This window comes from Pinus tabuliformis, chromosome 6 (genome assembly GCF_031772625.1).
Source record: "Pinus tabuliformis cultivar Carrire ecotype Pingquan chromosome 6, CPIR1, whole genome shotgun sequence".
Classification (NCBI taxonomy): domain Eukaryota; kingdom Viridiplantae; phylum Streptophyta; class Pinopsida; order Pinales; family Pinaceae; genus Pinus; species Pinus tabuliformis.
Window position 1 is genome coordinate 473527805 of NC_142292.1, and position 14672 is coordinate 473542476.

The window sequence follows — 14672 nt, forward strand, 5'->3', positions numbered from 1 at the left end:
GGAAAACCAAGTCTATATTAACTCCCATAGGTGACTATGTAATGGTCGAGTTTCGGTCAAGTTTCGGAGTTTCGGGTATGGGTACGTCGTGAAATGTCGGGTTCGTAGAAGTTTTGTGTGACATAGGGTTAACCAATAACCTTATTAAGTGGTTTCTACTTCTAAAGGGGATAATACAGTCAAGATACGTCCTTTAAAAGGTTGAGGCATGTGACAGATAGGTGAATGAAGTAGGGAATGAAAAGGCGTAGCCTTGAACCACATGCTAGGGTACAAGGGTAGCTAATAGGAGGGAAGCCCATACTTGGGTTTATAATGTGTAGGAGGGAGCAATTGTGGTACATGAGGTGCCCCGACCTTGATTTTTCCACCCTTCTTTATATGCCTTTTCCGTTTTTATGATTTTCTTTGATTAACCACTTGGGGCTTAAAGGAGCTAGAGCATGATGTATAAGATATAGCAATGAATTCCCCCTTTTGAGGTGGGGCGGTTCATCGCCCACCAAGGATTGGGACAATCATGGGTTCCTATATGATGAAGAAGGTTCGTAGAACTTGTAGGAACGAGGGCGATGACCATGATGATGAGGTAGAGCTCATGTATTAGCTTTTGCTCAAGTGCGAAATGCATTTGTCCCGACCATCTTTTGCATTTTGTGGTACATTTTCTTGTTGAATGTGGCCATATATGCTTTTAACTTTCTTTTTAGCTGCATCAACCTCCGGACTTCATTCCAGGCCATGACCTAAGGCGTGGGCAAGGGGATGGGGCCAGCTAACCCTATGTGGACCCAATGGAGGAGTGTGGAACTTGGTGGGAGAAATGATGAATGGGTAATAATGAATGAAAAGGGGGTAATATAAGCAGATAAGGGAGCGTGACCACGCAACCAAAATATGGGTTTCTCGTGAAATACCATCCCTGGAACCAAATAGAATCCAAGGTTAATTCCTAAGAGGGGTCTAGGGGATAGAAGCACAGACCTAGCCTATTCTTTTCGCCAAATCCCCCCATTAATCCATGCCCATAAGTGTCCATGATAAGCAAACTACAATAGTCAATTTCCGAATGATAAGGCATACCTTTAGATTCGAGAGGCCCACCTTCAAACATATGATCATGACAGATGGGCGAGGGACCACATGGTTGGCTCAGGTGGCGGAGAAGATGGCCCAATGAGCTGGCTGGTGGCTGCAAGGGGCTGCTTGTTGTCGGTTGAGGACCATCTTTGAGACAAAATTCTCCTAGGGATATTACCCACAAAATGGTGGGTAACAAGGCTTAAATAAGATCTTAGCACTCTAGTAAGCTCTTGAATAATTGAAGTTGCTAATCTTGTTTCATTGGGATAATCTCTAATTGCTCTTTAAGTGTGCCATTTATATTGCTCTTGTAATCTTGCGTTGTGAGCACTTTCATTTCATGTAATTTAATATTGTTACATTGGAGCATTAATCTATAATCTCATTGAAGCAATGACTCGCATCTTGCATATTCTCTCTAAGTTAGAAGTACCTCTCTAAAATATACCTCCAAGCATAAGCTTGGTTGTAAGAAAGATAGGACCACCTTTCTCACACAATTTGGAACGTCTATATCCTCATTCACAATTAACATAGGTGACATTGTAGTTCTCTTGTGGGCAATCCCTTGTAGGAACGAAGACACCTAGGTGGTTAGAACTCCACAGGAGGTATTGTTAATGAGGCCTTGGCCTCCTTCCTTTGGACTTCTCTCTACAATTTGCATTCAAGACTAGCTTCAAAAAAATTGAGTGAAATGATGCATCTGTTAGGCATATAATTAAAATTTACCAGGAACTTGCATCTCACCTAGATTTAGGTCCCACACTTCATTTATGATAGATTTGCATACTGCAACAACTGTTTATCCAAATTTCTTGGAATTGAATTCATTTTGTGCAAGTGATTAAATTTTGAAGGCACTTCTCTCTAACTTATAACCCTAAGAAATCTAATCAAATCATGCTTAATAATCCTACTTGTCGCTTAATCTCAACCAAGTTGCCAGATCTTCCAATTGTGTCCCCTTAACTTGTTGGTTCCCAACAAGTTGTTCATCATCCAATCGACAGAGACTAACCCCCTTAGCCTGTAGTAGGAGACAACTTAAACGGACAGGAAAAGGATCATAGTGACAAACCCTGCCCTAAGCATTGCTGTAATACGATGTACAATTTGAGGGACAACAGGGCTCACTAGGCTAATTTGAACTTGTATAGGCTCATATAGACCAACCTAGATCCATCTTAATTCCAAATCTATCAAGCATTAAGAGGGATCAAATCTTTCAAGGTGCAACCCTCTTTTCTGAGTGCAAAACTTGAAAAAAGGTTTGCACCTCAAGAAATTTGGTCCCTCTCGGGGCTTGATAGATCCAGAGTTAAGATGGATCTAGGTTGGTTTAATTATTAAGTTTATTCAACGAGTCAAAATGTTTAGATAACATTACACCAACTCTTCCACACTGAGATGGAGAGTGTCTCTTGGCGCGAAAATGTAATAAAATTAAATTAAAAAAATATGTATAAAATATTTTGATTGTGAAATGAGAATGGATTTTGGGCATGTGGTATTGATGAGCCATGGTATTGGCCCATGGTATGGTATGGTTAATAATATCCATGGTAAAGTGGGGTGAGTATCCATGGTTAAAAGTCTTGTTAATTGTAAGTATTATTTTGATTGTGAAATGAGGGATGGTTTTCGGGCATGTGGTATTGATGAGCCATAGTATTGACCCATGGTATGGTATGGTTAATAATATCCATGGTAAAGTGGTGGTGAATATCCATGGTTAAAAATCTTGTTATATTGTAAGTATTAAGTTTTTTTGTGCTTATTAATGAAATTTAAATATGGTTACAAAATTATTATTTTAATTTATATGGTGAAATGGATCTTAATTTATAGCTACTATTTATATCTTATATATTTTCATGTGATAGAGGTGTAGATATATCTCAAAAGTAATTATATGATATGTATATTTTTAAATTCAATAAAAAAATGTTATAAAATTAAATTCAAATAAAAGATTTTGAGTGTGAAATTGTTGATTTGGGGTAGCATCGGAAGTTCTCTAGCCACGAAATTTGGTGGAGAGGTTGGGGCACATGAGATCTCCAATACCCAGAAAGGGTTTGGGTAGATTCTAAACAAATCGGGAGATATTAAAATAATTAATATTTTTAATGGAGTCCAGGGAAAATAAAATATTAATGAGTATTAATATGAATGTGTGTTAGAGTGGTCCAAAAGACCTGATCAAGCCATATCTAATCTTAGCTGTTGATTAGGGACTTAATCTCGACCGTTGAATCGTCGACAGGAAAAATATAAGAGGAGGCTTGAGGGTTACTTGGAGAATACACCAGATGATCAGTCATTCTATTCTCTAGAGCGGGGTTTGCGAAGAGAGATAGAATCAGTGATCGGAAGAGTAGCTAAGGGGCATTGCGTATAGAGGAACAAAGAAGGCAGAGATTGTGCCGGGAGAGCAGCACAACAACCAAGGAGGGTGACGCAGAGCCAGCAGGGGCTCACACAGGACCACACAGAGGCAGCCAAGTGTTGGGCAGAGCACCAGAGGGGCAGCGTAGCTAACACAGAGGCTCCCAGAGTTGACGAAGGGTCTCCTGGGGCTGACGCATGCCAAGAAAGGCTGACGCAGGGCCAGTGTGAGACAGAGAGGGGCTGATGCAATCCAGATTGGGTAGACGCTGGGGTTGCAGGAGTAGTTTTGTGTTGAGGAGCTGTTAGAAGGGTTTTTCGGGGTTTCAACCAGGAGATTTCTCACAAACTGTGAGGTCTTGCTGCTAAGGTAATTCTCTGTTGGGTAGGCCAGTTTTGGCACCTAGTTTGTACTCTGATATTGCTTAATAAGAAAACCCTCAGATAGCTGCACTGGTTTTCCCGCATTGGGTTTTTCCGGGGACATTGGTCCAAAAATAATGGTGTCATGTGGTGTGTTTGTTCTTGTTTCTTTTAGTTGCTGATCTGTAATATGTTGAGCATGCACTGGTGTTTATTTTCAGTATTTACTTTGTAAATAACTTGTTAAAGAAAAATTAACAAGTAGGTAGGAATAAATTAGGAAAAGTGCATGAAGGGTTTCTAAATTAAGTAAACTAAGAAACTTCAACATAGTATCAGAGCGTGATTGCAGATCAAAGGAGGACTAAGAGACATTAGTTGAGTGGAGCAATAACAACAGAAAATAGTTGTCCCGAGGTGACAAAAGTTTTTTCTAGTAACGCAGAAGCCAAGGAAGTGTGACGAAGAGCCAGCCAGAGCCAGCCAGAAGAAGTCGGGAACTGCGCAGAGCCTTAGAGGGGCCAACATTGTTGACGCAGAGGGCAGACGGTGACGCAGGGCATCGCAGGGCTAACGCAAACCCATCCAAGGTGACATAGATGCAACGTGACGCAGAGAGGGGTTGATGTAGTTAATGGAGAGGCAGTTGCTGGGGTCTAGAAGGCTGCAGGAATATTGCAGAGTGGAGCTGGTGAGGTAATGTAGTTAGAACAATACTTGACAGAGCAGGCCAGAGGAGTTGTTACCGAGGGTTTCTAGCTGAGGAAGCCGGATCAACAGTGCAGTTGCACAAGACGATCATAGTAGGAGGCATCTCGATAAGCGGCAAAAGGATTTCCAAGAGGGAAATCGGGACTTAGAGGGAGTCTAGAAGAGAACTTCCAGACGAGAAGCAGAGACTCAGAGGAGTCGAACAGAGAACTTCCAGGAGGGAAGTAGAGGAGTGTCATGGCACTACACGGGGTAAGATATCAGGATAGACTGGACGGAGCATCGAACTTCGTAGTTTGGAAGGCTAGAATCTTATCAGTGCTTGATAGGAAATTGTGTGAAGAACTTCGCCTTGAAGGTTATAGCTATCCTAGTCGACCCCAATGATAATGACAAGTACGAGGAGGCGATGGCGAGGGCCAAGTGCATTATCCTTGACGGGGTCAAGGATCATGTGGTACCACATATAGTCGAGAAGAAAACGGTAGTTGAGATGTGGGAAGCTCTCAAGAACCTGTACCAGCATATTTCTGTGCATAGAAGAATGCTGCTCGAGAACCAGATGAGGTCGTATTAGATGAAGAAGGGTCAAATGATTGACTCTTTCCTTGGAGGACTAAATGAGATTCGAGATCAGTTGACTGCTATAGGAGTGACACCGGATCAGGAGCTTATGGTGAGGACAACCCTGAATGCTGTCTCAAAAGAGTGGGAAGTGTTTGTCCAGAGCATCTTGGGCAGAGGGACTCTCCTACCTTGGGACGAGATGTGGGCAGCTCTTCGCCAGGAAGAGATCAGACGGCAGTCAAAGACAGTTAGAAGCAGCAAAGAGATCAAGGTCAAGCAAGAGGAGGAGGATGTGGCCCTAGCATCTGAGGGAAAGCAGGAGAAGCGAAAGAAGAAAGATCTCTCCAAGATCAAGTGCTTCCACTATGGGGAGATGGGTCATTATGCGACCTAGTGCCCAAGCAAGAAGAGTAAGGGAGAGTCTTTCGAGACTAAGGCAGTGCTAGCACGGGCAGAGAAGGAAGTTTTGACAGACGATGATTGTGCCATGAGTGCAACATTCCAGTTGAGCGGAAGTGGGGAGACATCGAGCTGTAGTAGGTGGACTACAAGCAATGAGGGGCAAGATCCTCGAGGTACCTAGCCTCTTGGATTAGACCTTGCTACGGGAGCCTCGACGAGGTGTAGCAAGACTGGCTGAGTGGGTAGAGACGGGTGCGGATGGAGTGGCAGAGAGAGCTATAGTGCAGGAGTCCCAAGACAATGGAGAGCTAGTAGGCTGCAGTAGTGCGAGAGGCACAGGAGTGTTGCACCAGTGTAGGAAGGCATAACAAGGTGTGCAACGGTGCGAGATGCAAGGAGTTGTTGCAGCAGCGTAGAGGTCAGAGAGAGGGAGCACTTGTCAGCAGCGGAGGGAACTTCAGCATTAGTGGGTGTTTCTAGCCCAACAGGGAGGTCAGTTGGGAGATCATTTACTTACTTCTTCATAACTGAGTTGCAGTGCAGCATTGAGCAGCACGATGCAGCGTGATGAGAGGAGGTACAATGCGGATATAGTGCTGGGAGAAAGGACCAGCAACAACATAGATGTAGAGGGAGCTGTCGTACAGATGCAGCAGTGGCAGTGGCAAAACCATGGGCAATAGTACAAGAGGCAGGAGTGTAGAGGATGTTGGGCAAGAAGGCCTAGCATCAACACAGGTACCGATGCCGGATGATCAAAATTCAGAGTAATACTCAGTGAGGAGTATTGCTAGAACACAGTGCTCGGGAAGAGGGAGTGTTGATTTGGGGTAGCATCAGATGTGCTCTAGCCACGGAATTTGGTGGAGAGGTTGGGGCACATGAGACTCCAAAACCCAGAAAGAGTTTGGGCAGATTCTAAACAGATCAGGAGATATTAAAATAATTAATATTTCTAATGGAGTCCCTAAGTTTAAACTTAGGGAAAATAAAATAACAATGAGTATTAATATGAATTTGTGTTAGAGTGGCCCAAAAGACATGGATCAAGCCAGATCTACTCTTAGCCGTTGATTAGGGACTTAATCTCGGCCGTTGAATCGTCAACAGGTAATGTATAAGAGGAGGCTTGAGGGTCACTTGGAGAATACACCAGATGATCAATCATTCTATTCTCTAGAGTGAGGTTTGCTAATAGAGATAGAATCAGTGATTGGGAGAGCAGCTGAAGGGCATTGAGTGCATTGGAATAGAGAAGGTAGAGGTTGTGGTTGGAGAGCAGCGCAACAGCCAAGGAGGGTGACGCAGATCCAGCAGGGGCATGCAAAGGCAGCCAATCGCTGCGCAGAGCACCAGAGGGGCCAACGTAGCTGACGCAGAGGCTCCTGGAGCTGACGCAGGGCCTCCTGGGGTTGACGCAAGCTAAGAAAGGCTAACACAGGGCCAGCGTGAGACAGAGAGGGGCTGATGCAGTCCAAATTAGGCAGACGCTAGGGTTGCAGGAGCTGTTTTGTGCTGAGGAGCTGCCGGAAGGGATTTCCGGGGTTTTAGCCAGTGGATTTCTCTCAAACTGTGAGGTATAGCTGCTAAGGAAATTCTCTATTGGGTAGGTCAGTTTCGACACCCAAATTGTACTTTGATATTGCTTAATAAGAAAACCCTTAGATAACTGCACCGGTTTTCCCGCATTGGGTTTTTCTGGGGACATTGGTCCAAAAATAATGGTGTCATTTGGTGTGTTTGTTCTTGTTTCTTTTAGTTGCTGATCTGTAATATGTTGAGCATGCACTGGTGTTTATTTTCAGTATTTACCTTGTAAAAAACTTGCTAAAGAAAAATTAACAAGTAGGTAGGAATAAATCAGGAAAAGTGCATGAAGGGTTTCTAAATTATGTAAACTTAGAACCTTCAATAGAAATGAGACATGGGTTTTGGGCATGTTGTAGTGATAATCCATGGTATTGCAACAAAGCCTATTTACAAGTTAATAATATCTATGGCAAAGTGGACGTGAATATCCATGGTTAAACATATTGTTATATTGTAAGTTTATGTGCTTATTAATTAAATTTAAATATGGTTACATAATCATTATTCTATTTTATAAGGTAAAATGGATCTAAGCTTACTGTTGCTACTTATATATTTTAATGTAATATGTATGCTATGATTTCTTTTAAATCTAAAAATCTATTCGTAATTTTATTAATAAAAACAAAATTACAATGTAACAAATTTGAATTTTATTATTTTGATTACTTTTAACTTTTTACGGACACTACAACATCTCCCTTGGGCTCTATATTAATTTTAACCGACATGTAAATGTTTACCAATTTACGTATTAATAATTGGATATATATTAATATAAATTCAACATATTAAGCCGACATGTAAAATGTTTACAAACTTTCTTACATTACATCTACACATTACCCCTATACTAGGCTGTAGAGTGCCTCTTGGCGCAATAAGGGAGAGCCTCATTTATATTTTATCGCACTTGTGATTTTTGGCCCTCTCATTAGATATTTTCGGCCCGTAATTTTTGTGGAGAGATTTGGATGGAGCTAATGCATTTTCATATTTGGAAAAGTTTGTTTTCTATCTTGGAGCTTCTTTTTGGCATTCTTGTTGATGGATATACTCTTCGTTGTCTTGTAAGTGCCTTTTAATGCTATATTTCTGAAATAATGAATGTCTAATGCATGGAATTTTATTCTTATGGTTATTATTTTGCCCTAATTCTTAAAAAAATTGTTTATGGCGTTGATATTATCGGAAAATTTTGCACGTGTTACTCATAAGATGATGATTGAATGGATGTTCCTAGAGGATAATTTGCATCCTTGAAACTCCATAACAATTTCCATTGAAGTATAAAAGTCTAAAGTTGCCATGTAGCTGTGTCCATAGGTAGTGAAACTGCTTCTTTAGGCATCCTTGAAGAGCAAAGTTACTAAGTCAAGATCATTGTTGACTCCAATCCTCCCAATTGCAGGGCACTGGTCCTAGATCCTTGGTGATCACATTAACTCATCAAAAGATGATTCTTTTCACCTCCTTTTCTTCCCTCCTTTCTTCGTCCCTTTAAGGATAAGGAGGGCTCCCTAGGGCTTGGTACAATTCTCATTAGGGAATGACTTTCCCAAAATTGTCTCGACAGTCTTCTACACTGGTGTTTCCTCTAGCTCTCCTCCTAATTTGGGGTAATTTTCACGGTCAAATCCCAATATAATTGATGCACTATTGTGTTGAGTGGGAACCCTGGGTGCCATCCTTCAACTTAGGGATTTCTTGAAGGTTTGCACTTTAATAGCACATATCATTCAAAACCTTTTATCTTGACTATCTTGACCTTGGATGAACTCTTACCTTGTCAAATATCTCAACCCCAGGTCTAGTAAAGTATTTCCTTCAAGGGGTTGGTCATGGAAAATCTTACTAGCTTTTCCAAAATCTCACACTTCAACTGAAGGAGCCATCCTTGCCTCACTTTGAATCCTATTATAGACATATTAATCATAAGTGACAGATACTGGGACTCCTCCCTGTTAGTGAAAATCCGAGAAGAGAAGGGGACATAGGCTATGGTGATAGTGGGCCTCTGTCCCAAGTTGCTATTGTGCCCTCTAGTTTTATTGTATTTACTAGGCTTGGTAGTTTGTGCAGCAACAGGCCTTTCAGAACTAGGCTTCTATCACTAGATTCTTCCCTTCAGCCTTGGATGTTAGGATAGTTTTTGATTGGGTCATCCTGGCCTTTGCTAGATCCACTCAGTCCTAGGCTTTCCGTAGCTGAATTCATCAAGCAACACATTGACACTTTCTTTGTGGTTAATGTTGATCGAGATACCACCTTGTCTTCTGCTGTTCCTAATTATTCATCATGATAGGGAGATATTCAGTATAACTTTCTTTCTCTACCTTTATGTTTCCTACTTGTTAGCTTTATAGTACAGGTTTATTTTGCATGTACTTTTAATAGTTGTTGTTAGCTTTTTGAACTTTATGCTTTCGGAGTAGCCTAGTGCACTTCTACTGGTGTTTATCAAAAAAATTACTTTTTAGTCCCATTGACCAATCGTTTTGGCCATTCATAAAATTATCTGTTCTTATCTTATATTGAGCCATTCTATTGTACTCATGTTGCCCCAATTTTTTTAATTAAAGGACCTTTCTTGTTTGTGAATGAAAGCTATTCTTTTGCTTATTAATGATGTATAATCTAAGTCACCTGACACGAGGATTCAAGATTCGTAGGATACGGTGATTCGAGAATCGAATTCGGACACGTGACCCCCCGGAACAGGACACATAGGATTTGTTATATATTATTTTTAATATTTTATTAATTATATATATATATATATATATATATATATATATATTAAAAATTAGATATTTCTTACACAAATTCTCATTAATGATACAAATTCATTGATTTCAAACATAGATCTTCATCTAGATGTTAGTTTTACTGTTTACAAACTAAGTTAGTAACATTATAGCATGCATAGTACAAACAAAATTCAAAAACATGTCAGTTGTCACATAAATCATGATTCATAAATGAAAGACAATTTACAGGATAGTAAGATAAAGACATTGAGAATTGTAGTTTTCTCATTAAATCATCAAATCAAAATGTGTTACATAGGTAGTGCAATGCCAATGGCAAATAGAAATAGAAAATATAAAAGAACTACAAGTATACAAGCCTCAAGGAAATAGGTAGCCCATGATTCATGAGTCAACAATCCTCATAGTCATCATCATAATCAACATCAATGTTTCTTATGATCATGGTCACCAGACTCAACACTGCTCTCCTCTGCATCCTCCTCCTCCTTGTATCCATAGTCGCCTCTGCATCTGCTGGTGTGGAGGATGACCCCTCTAAAATATCATCGTCATCAAATCTAACAAGCTCTAGCACTAGATCATTGAGATCCATGTTGGCCAATGCCAACTCAACGCTGCTGTCCAGACCTATATCATCAGGAAAGACATCCCACATCTTTGTCTTTCCCCTCAACCACTCTTCCCTCTGCCTGTAAATAAGACGAAGGTTGGTGTGCACATACACCATTGTCTCTGCCTTGGACTGATCAAGCCTTCTCTTCTTCACACTATACAAATTCCCATATGTGCTCTAATTCCTCTCGCAAGAAGAGGATGAAGTCACCTGAGAGAGGAGCCTCATGGCTAATTGCTGATGAGGAGGGATTATTTCCCCATGATTTGCCCACCAAGAATAGGGTTTCTTAGCCCCCCTGTCTCTAATCACATCATATCGAACAAATCGACCAGTGCTAGTGGAAAACTCTGCAAAGGCATCCTCCACCTCATCAAGCAATGCTCTATCCTGAAAAACCCGCATGAATGCATCTTTCCTCCCCTGTGAGATTTCACCATCCATGTGGGAAGGAATCTGCGGGAAGGTCCACCATTCAACCACTCATGGCTGTAGTATTTTGGGTTCAGTGGGTGAGTCAAACAATGTAAAGGTGTGCAATTCTTGTTCCATTTGCTGACAAAAATCTCCTGAATAGTACCACAGAAGGCCTCTGGTGATGTCTCATACTCGGGGCACTCACTCTGTAGAATAATGCTCCTCACAGATTCAATCATGGAATCCCATCCCTCATAATCCTCTCCTAGGATGGGTTTGTCTGTATCTGCAAATCGAAACAAAGAAATGATAGGGTCCATGATCTGAATAATTAGATCTACCCTCTCCCACCAAGCATCATCTAGCACTGTGTCCTTCACCCTTTTAGAGGCTACTTGATCTGTCTTTCTCCAAAAAGACCAAAACTCAGAAATAACCATGGCCCCAAGAGCGGTCTTGACCTCCCTCAACCTCTTCAACATCATGAATGAAGAGGCAAACCGTGTATCAACAATCTTCAACAATTATAGATTGCTGTACTCCTTTTAGATAGTGAGGGCATTTGTATGATTTTGCACAAAGTTACAGATATGTCGTGCATCCTCAATAATGTTACCAATCCAAAGCACATAAGAAGCAATGGATTTCAGTGCTAAGTTCAATGAATGGACAATGCAAGGTGTCCAAAACACTTGTGGATATTTAGCTTCCAGAATCATGCCAGCAACCTTGCAAACAGGTGCATTATCTATAATGATTTGCACACAAGAATCAACACCTACATCTTCAATAACTTTAATAAATAACTCACCCATAAATTGTGCATCTTTGTATTCTCCAAGTGTATCCACTGCTTTCAAGAAAACTGGACCATTCAAGGAAGACACCATGAAGTTGATGATTGGGTGTTGTGCTAGATCTGTCCATCCATCAGAAACAACGCGAACCCCAGATGTTGGCCATGATGCTTTAATAGGCTCAAGCATTTTTTGCACCTCTTTTTTTGCCTTCGTCAACAATGTGGTTCTAAGCTTCTCTGAACTAGGAGGCACATACCATGATGGAGATCCATGAGTTAGAGCTCGACACATCTCAATAAATAGAGGTGAGCGTGCAACATTAAATGATATGAAGTGTTGATAGAAAAAAAGGCGATGGTGAGATCAAGCTCTTCCTGTTTCTCTTTTTGAAAAATCTTGTCCACTGGACCAAGTGAAATTGCTCTTCTTTTTGCTACTTGTCCCCCAATAGAACTCTCAAATGGAAATTTGGTGGTGCCTTTCCTCAAAAATGGAAGGGGGTCTTCATTTTTGGATTTTCTTGATTTTGCAGCCACATTTGCCATACCAACAATGAACTCCTTTTCCATTTTTTTCTTCTTTTGTAAAGGAACAGCTTTACAATCTCCAATTCCACAACCCGGTAAAGCCAACAAATGGATTTTCACATGGTAATATGTGCTTTTGAAAGAAATGTGGCAAAATTTGCATCTCCATTGCACATTGCCTCCTCCCTTCCCCTTGGTGCTTGTCCCATCCTCTCTTGTGACATATTTCCACAAGGGATATTTCTCAATGCTGGCTTTAGGTCCTCCTCTTCCCTCAACATTTCCAGCAGACTCTGATGATATTGGGGGAGGAGGGGCATCTCCAATGGAGACATTTTTCCCCTTCCTTTGCCCCCTAACTGCTGCCCTTGATTGAGCCATGAATACTGTAAAAAAAAAAAAACAAAACATGCACAAATTTGTAAAAAAAATTCATGTACAAACTGCTGTAATAGAAATGCAAAAAAATGGAGATGAAATGCACTTACCTGGTGCTTGAATCTCCTTGCCGAATGCCCCACACCTTTAGCTCCTTGCTCCAAACCCTTAGCTCCTTGCCCACAGCTCAATGTATGCAAAACTGAAAGAGAGAAATGATAACTGACTGATAGAACAACGCATTTTTATGCCCGTGGGTTTCCCTTTTTTGCGATTCGAATCCCAAAATCGTGACATGTTGTGTCCTAACATGACACATGCGGGATTCGATCGTGTCATGTTCTAGGATTCGAATCACCACCGAATTGTGTCCGATTCGTGGGATTCGGACATGTAGCCCATTTCTAGTGAATCCGGTTTCATAGTGTATAATGATAACTCGCGTCAGAGTGGTTCTCATAGTTGTTTGGGGGCATAACATACAATATGGGTGCATTTCCTTGCTTCTCTTTCTGGCACTATGTTTCTTGGAAAAGTTACTTTTAATGGCACTTCATATTAAAGTTGTTCATTATTGCGTATTATTTTCAATGCAGATGTGATGGCTGGAGCATTTGACCTGGAAAAGCCAATAGTATTTACATATGAAGAAATTTTAGCTTCTACTGAAAGTTTTAACGATTCAAATATACTTGGACATGGAGCATTTGGTTTGGTTTATTATGGTATATTGCGGGATCAGGTGATTCCATTTGTGTTATGATGTATAACTTTTTATGTAATAAAAGCAGATGAATTTTCTGAGAACATTGCCGGAAGTGGAAGAGCCATGATTCTTGTATGCCTCTAATTCATCTGTGAATTTTCTTGCATATGCAAAGTTGCAAACAGGAAGTGGCAATCAAGCGGATGACTGCTACCAAAACTAAAGAATTTCTGGCGGAAATGAAAGTCCTCTGCAGAGTTCATCACACAAATTTGGTAATTCATCCGTATCTCTCCCAAGGGGATAATTGAGTTTATTTCTGATTCAGGTAGATGATTGGGTCATCATTATTGATTCTTAGATATTTTATGTCACAAGGTAGAGCTAATTGGCTATGCAGCAACTGAGGATGAGCTGTTCCTTGTCTATGAATATGCGCATAAAAGCTCAGTTAGTAGTCGCCTCCATGATCCTCTGAGCAAGGGTATTACCTCAATCTGTTCTTTTCTGCATTAGAAATAAAGTTAACATTTACAGTTTTCTCTAGGCAAATGCACCACGTAAAATTTAAACATTTAAAGCCTAAAAGGAAAAATTTAGAGAATAGAGGTAGACCTTAATTATGTCAATATTTACCACATATATAAGCTTTTGTTCAGTTTAGCAGTTCCCGAGGGGTGACTATGAAAGCTGACATATTATGGTATATGAATAATTGGCTGGCCGCTGTATATTAGTCCTCTTCCTAGTAATTTCAGTTTGATTAACTACTAAATGCATCCCTTTTGAGATATCTATTGATTAGTAATAGGGAGACTGAACAGCATTGTTGATTAATGAAGGCATGGGAGTTTTGCTGCATTCACTCAACCGGATTTTAATATTGCATTCTACAGGCTTGATTCTAGTTCGTGTCAGTTATTAGACTGTATTTTGTTTTCTACTGACAAAACATTTATACAGATGCGTCATGAGGGTTTCAGTTCTCATTTGAACATCTATATGAACTTTTTACTGCGGAGACTGATGATTCCTCATGCCCATTGTTAATTTTAGTGTTTTTATTTGAAAGCGTGAAACTGTAGGTAATATGGCTCCGTAGGTTAAGAAGAGTTAATTTGATCTTGGATTTGAATTTATCAGGACCAAACAATGAAGCTTCTTGATATATGAAAAACTTATCTAAATTTTCCACCGCTTGTATGATTACGCTCACGTTTAGTTTTACATTTTTGAAACTGCATATAATATTGTTCTGCAGGTTGACTGGAATCAAATTAAACTAGTTGATATGAATTGTTCGGTATCATCTAGTGAAGCTAATGGAGATTTAAAAAGAACTCTCAAAAG

At 40.4% G+C, this 14672-nt stretch overlaps 1 protein-coding gene across 3 annotated transcripts in view; it reads left to right on the forward strand.

The window, feature by feature from the left end:
- LOC149259359 (lysM domain receptor-like kinase 3) overlaps positions 1–14672 on the forward strand; it is a 247618-nt gene that overhangs the window by 81869 nt on the left and 151077 nt on the right. For all 3 annotated transcript variants that reach the window (XR_016257464.1, XM_089418184.1, XM_089418194.1), the window contains 3 exons: positions 13213–13358; positions 13508–13597; positions 13701–13806. Coding sequence is in view for 2 of the 3 variants with exons in the window: in XM_089418184.1 (XP_089274310.1) it covers positions 13213–13358; positions 13508–13597; positions 13701–13806 (342 nt within the window). In the remaining variant the exon portion in view is untranslated. The remainder of the gene's footprint in view (positions 1–13212; positions 13359–13507; positions 13598–13700; positions 13807–14672) is intronic.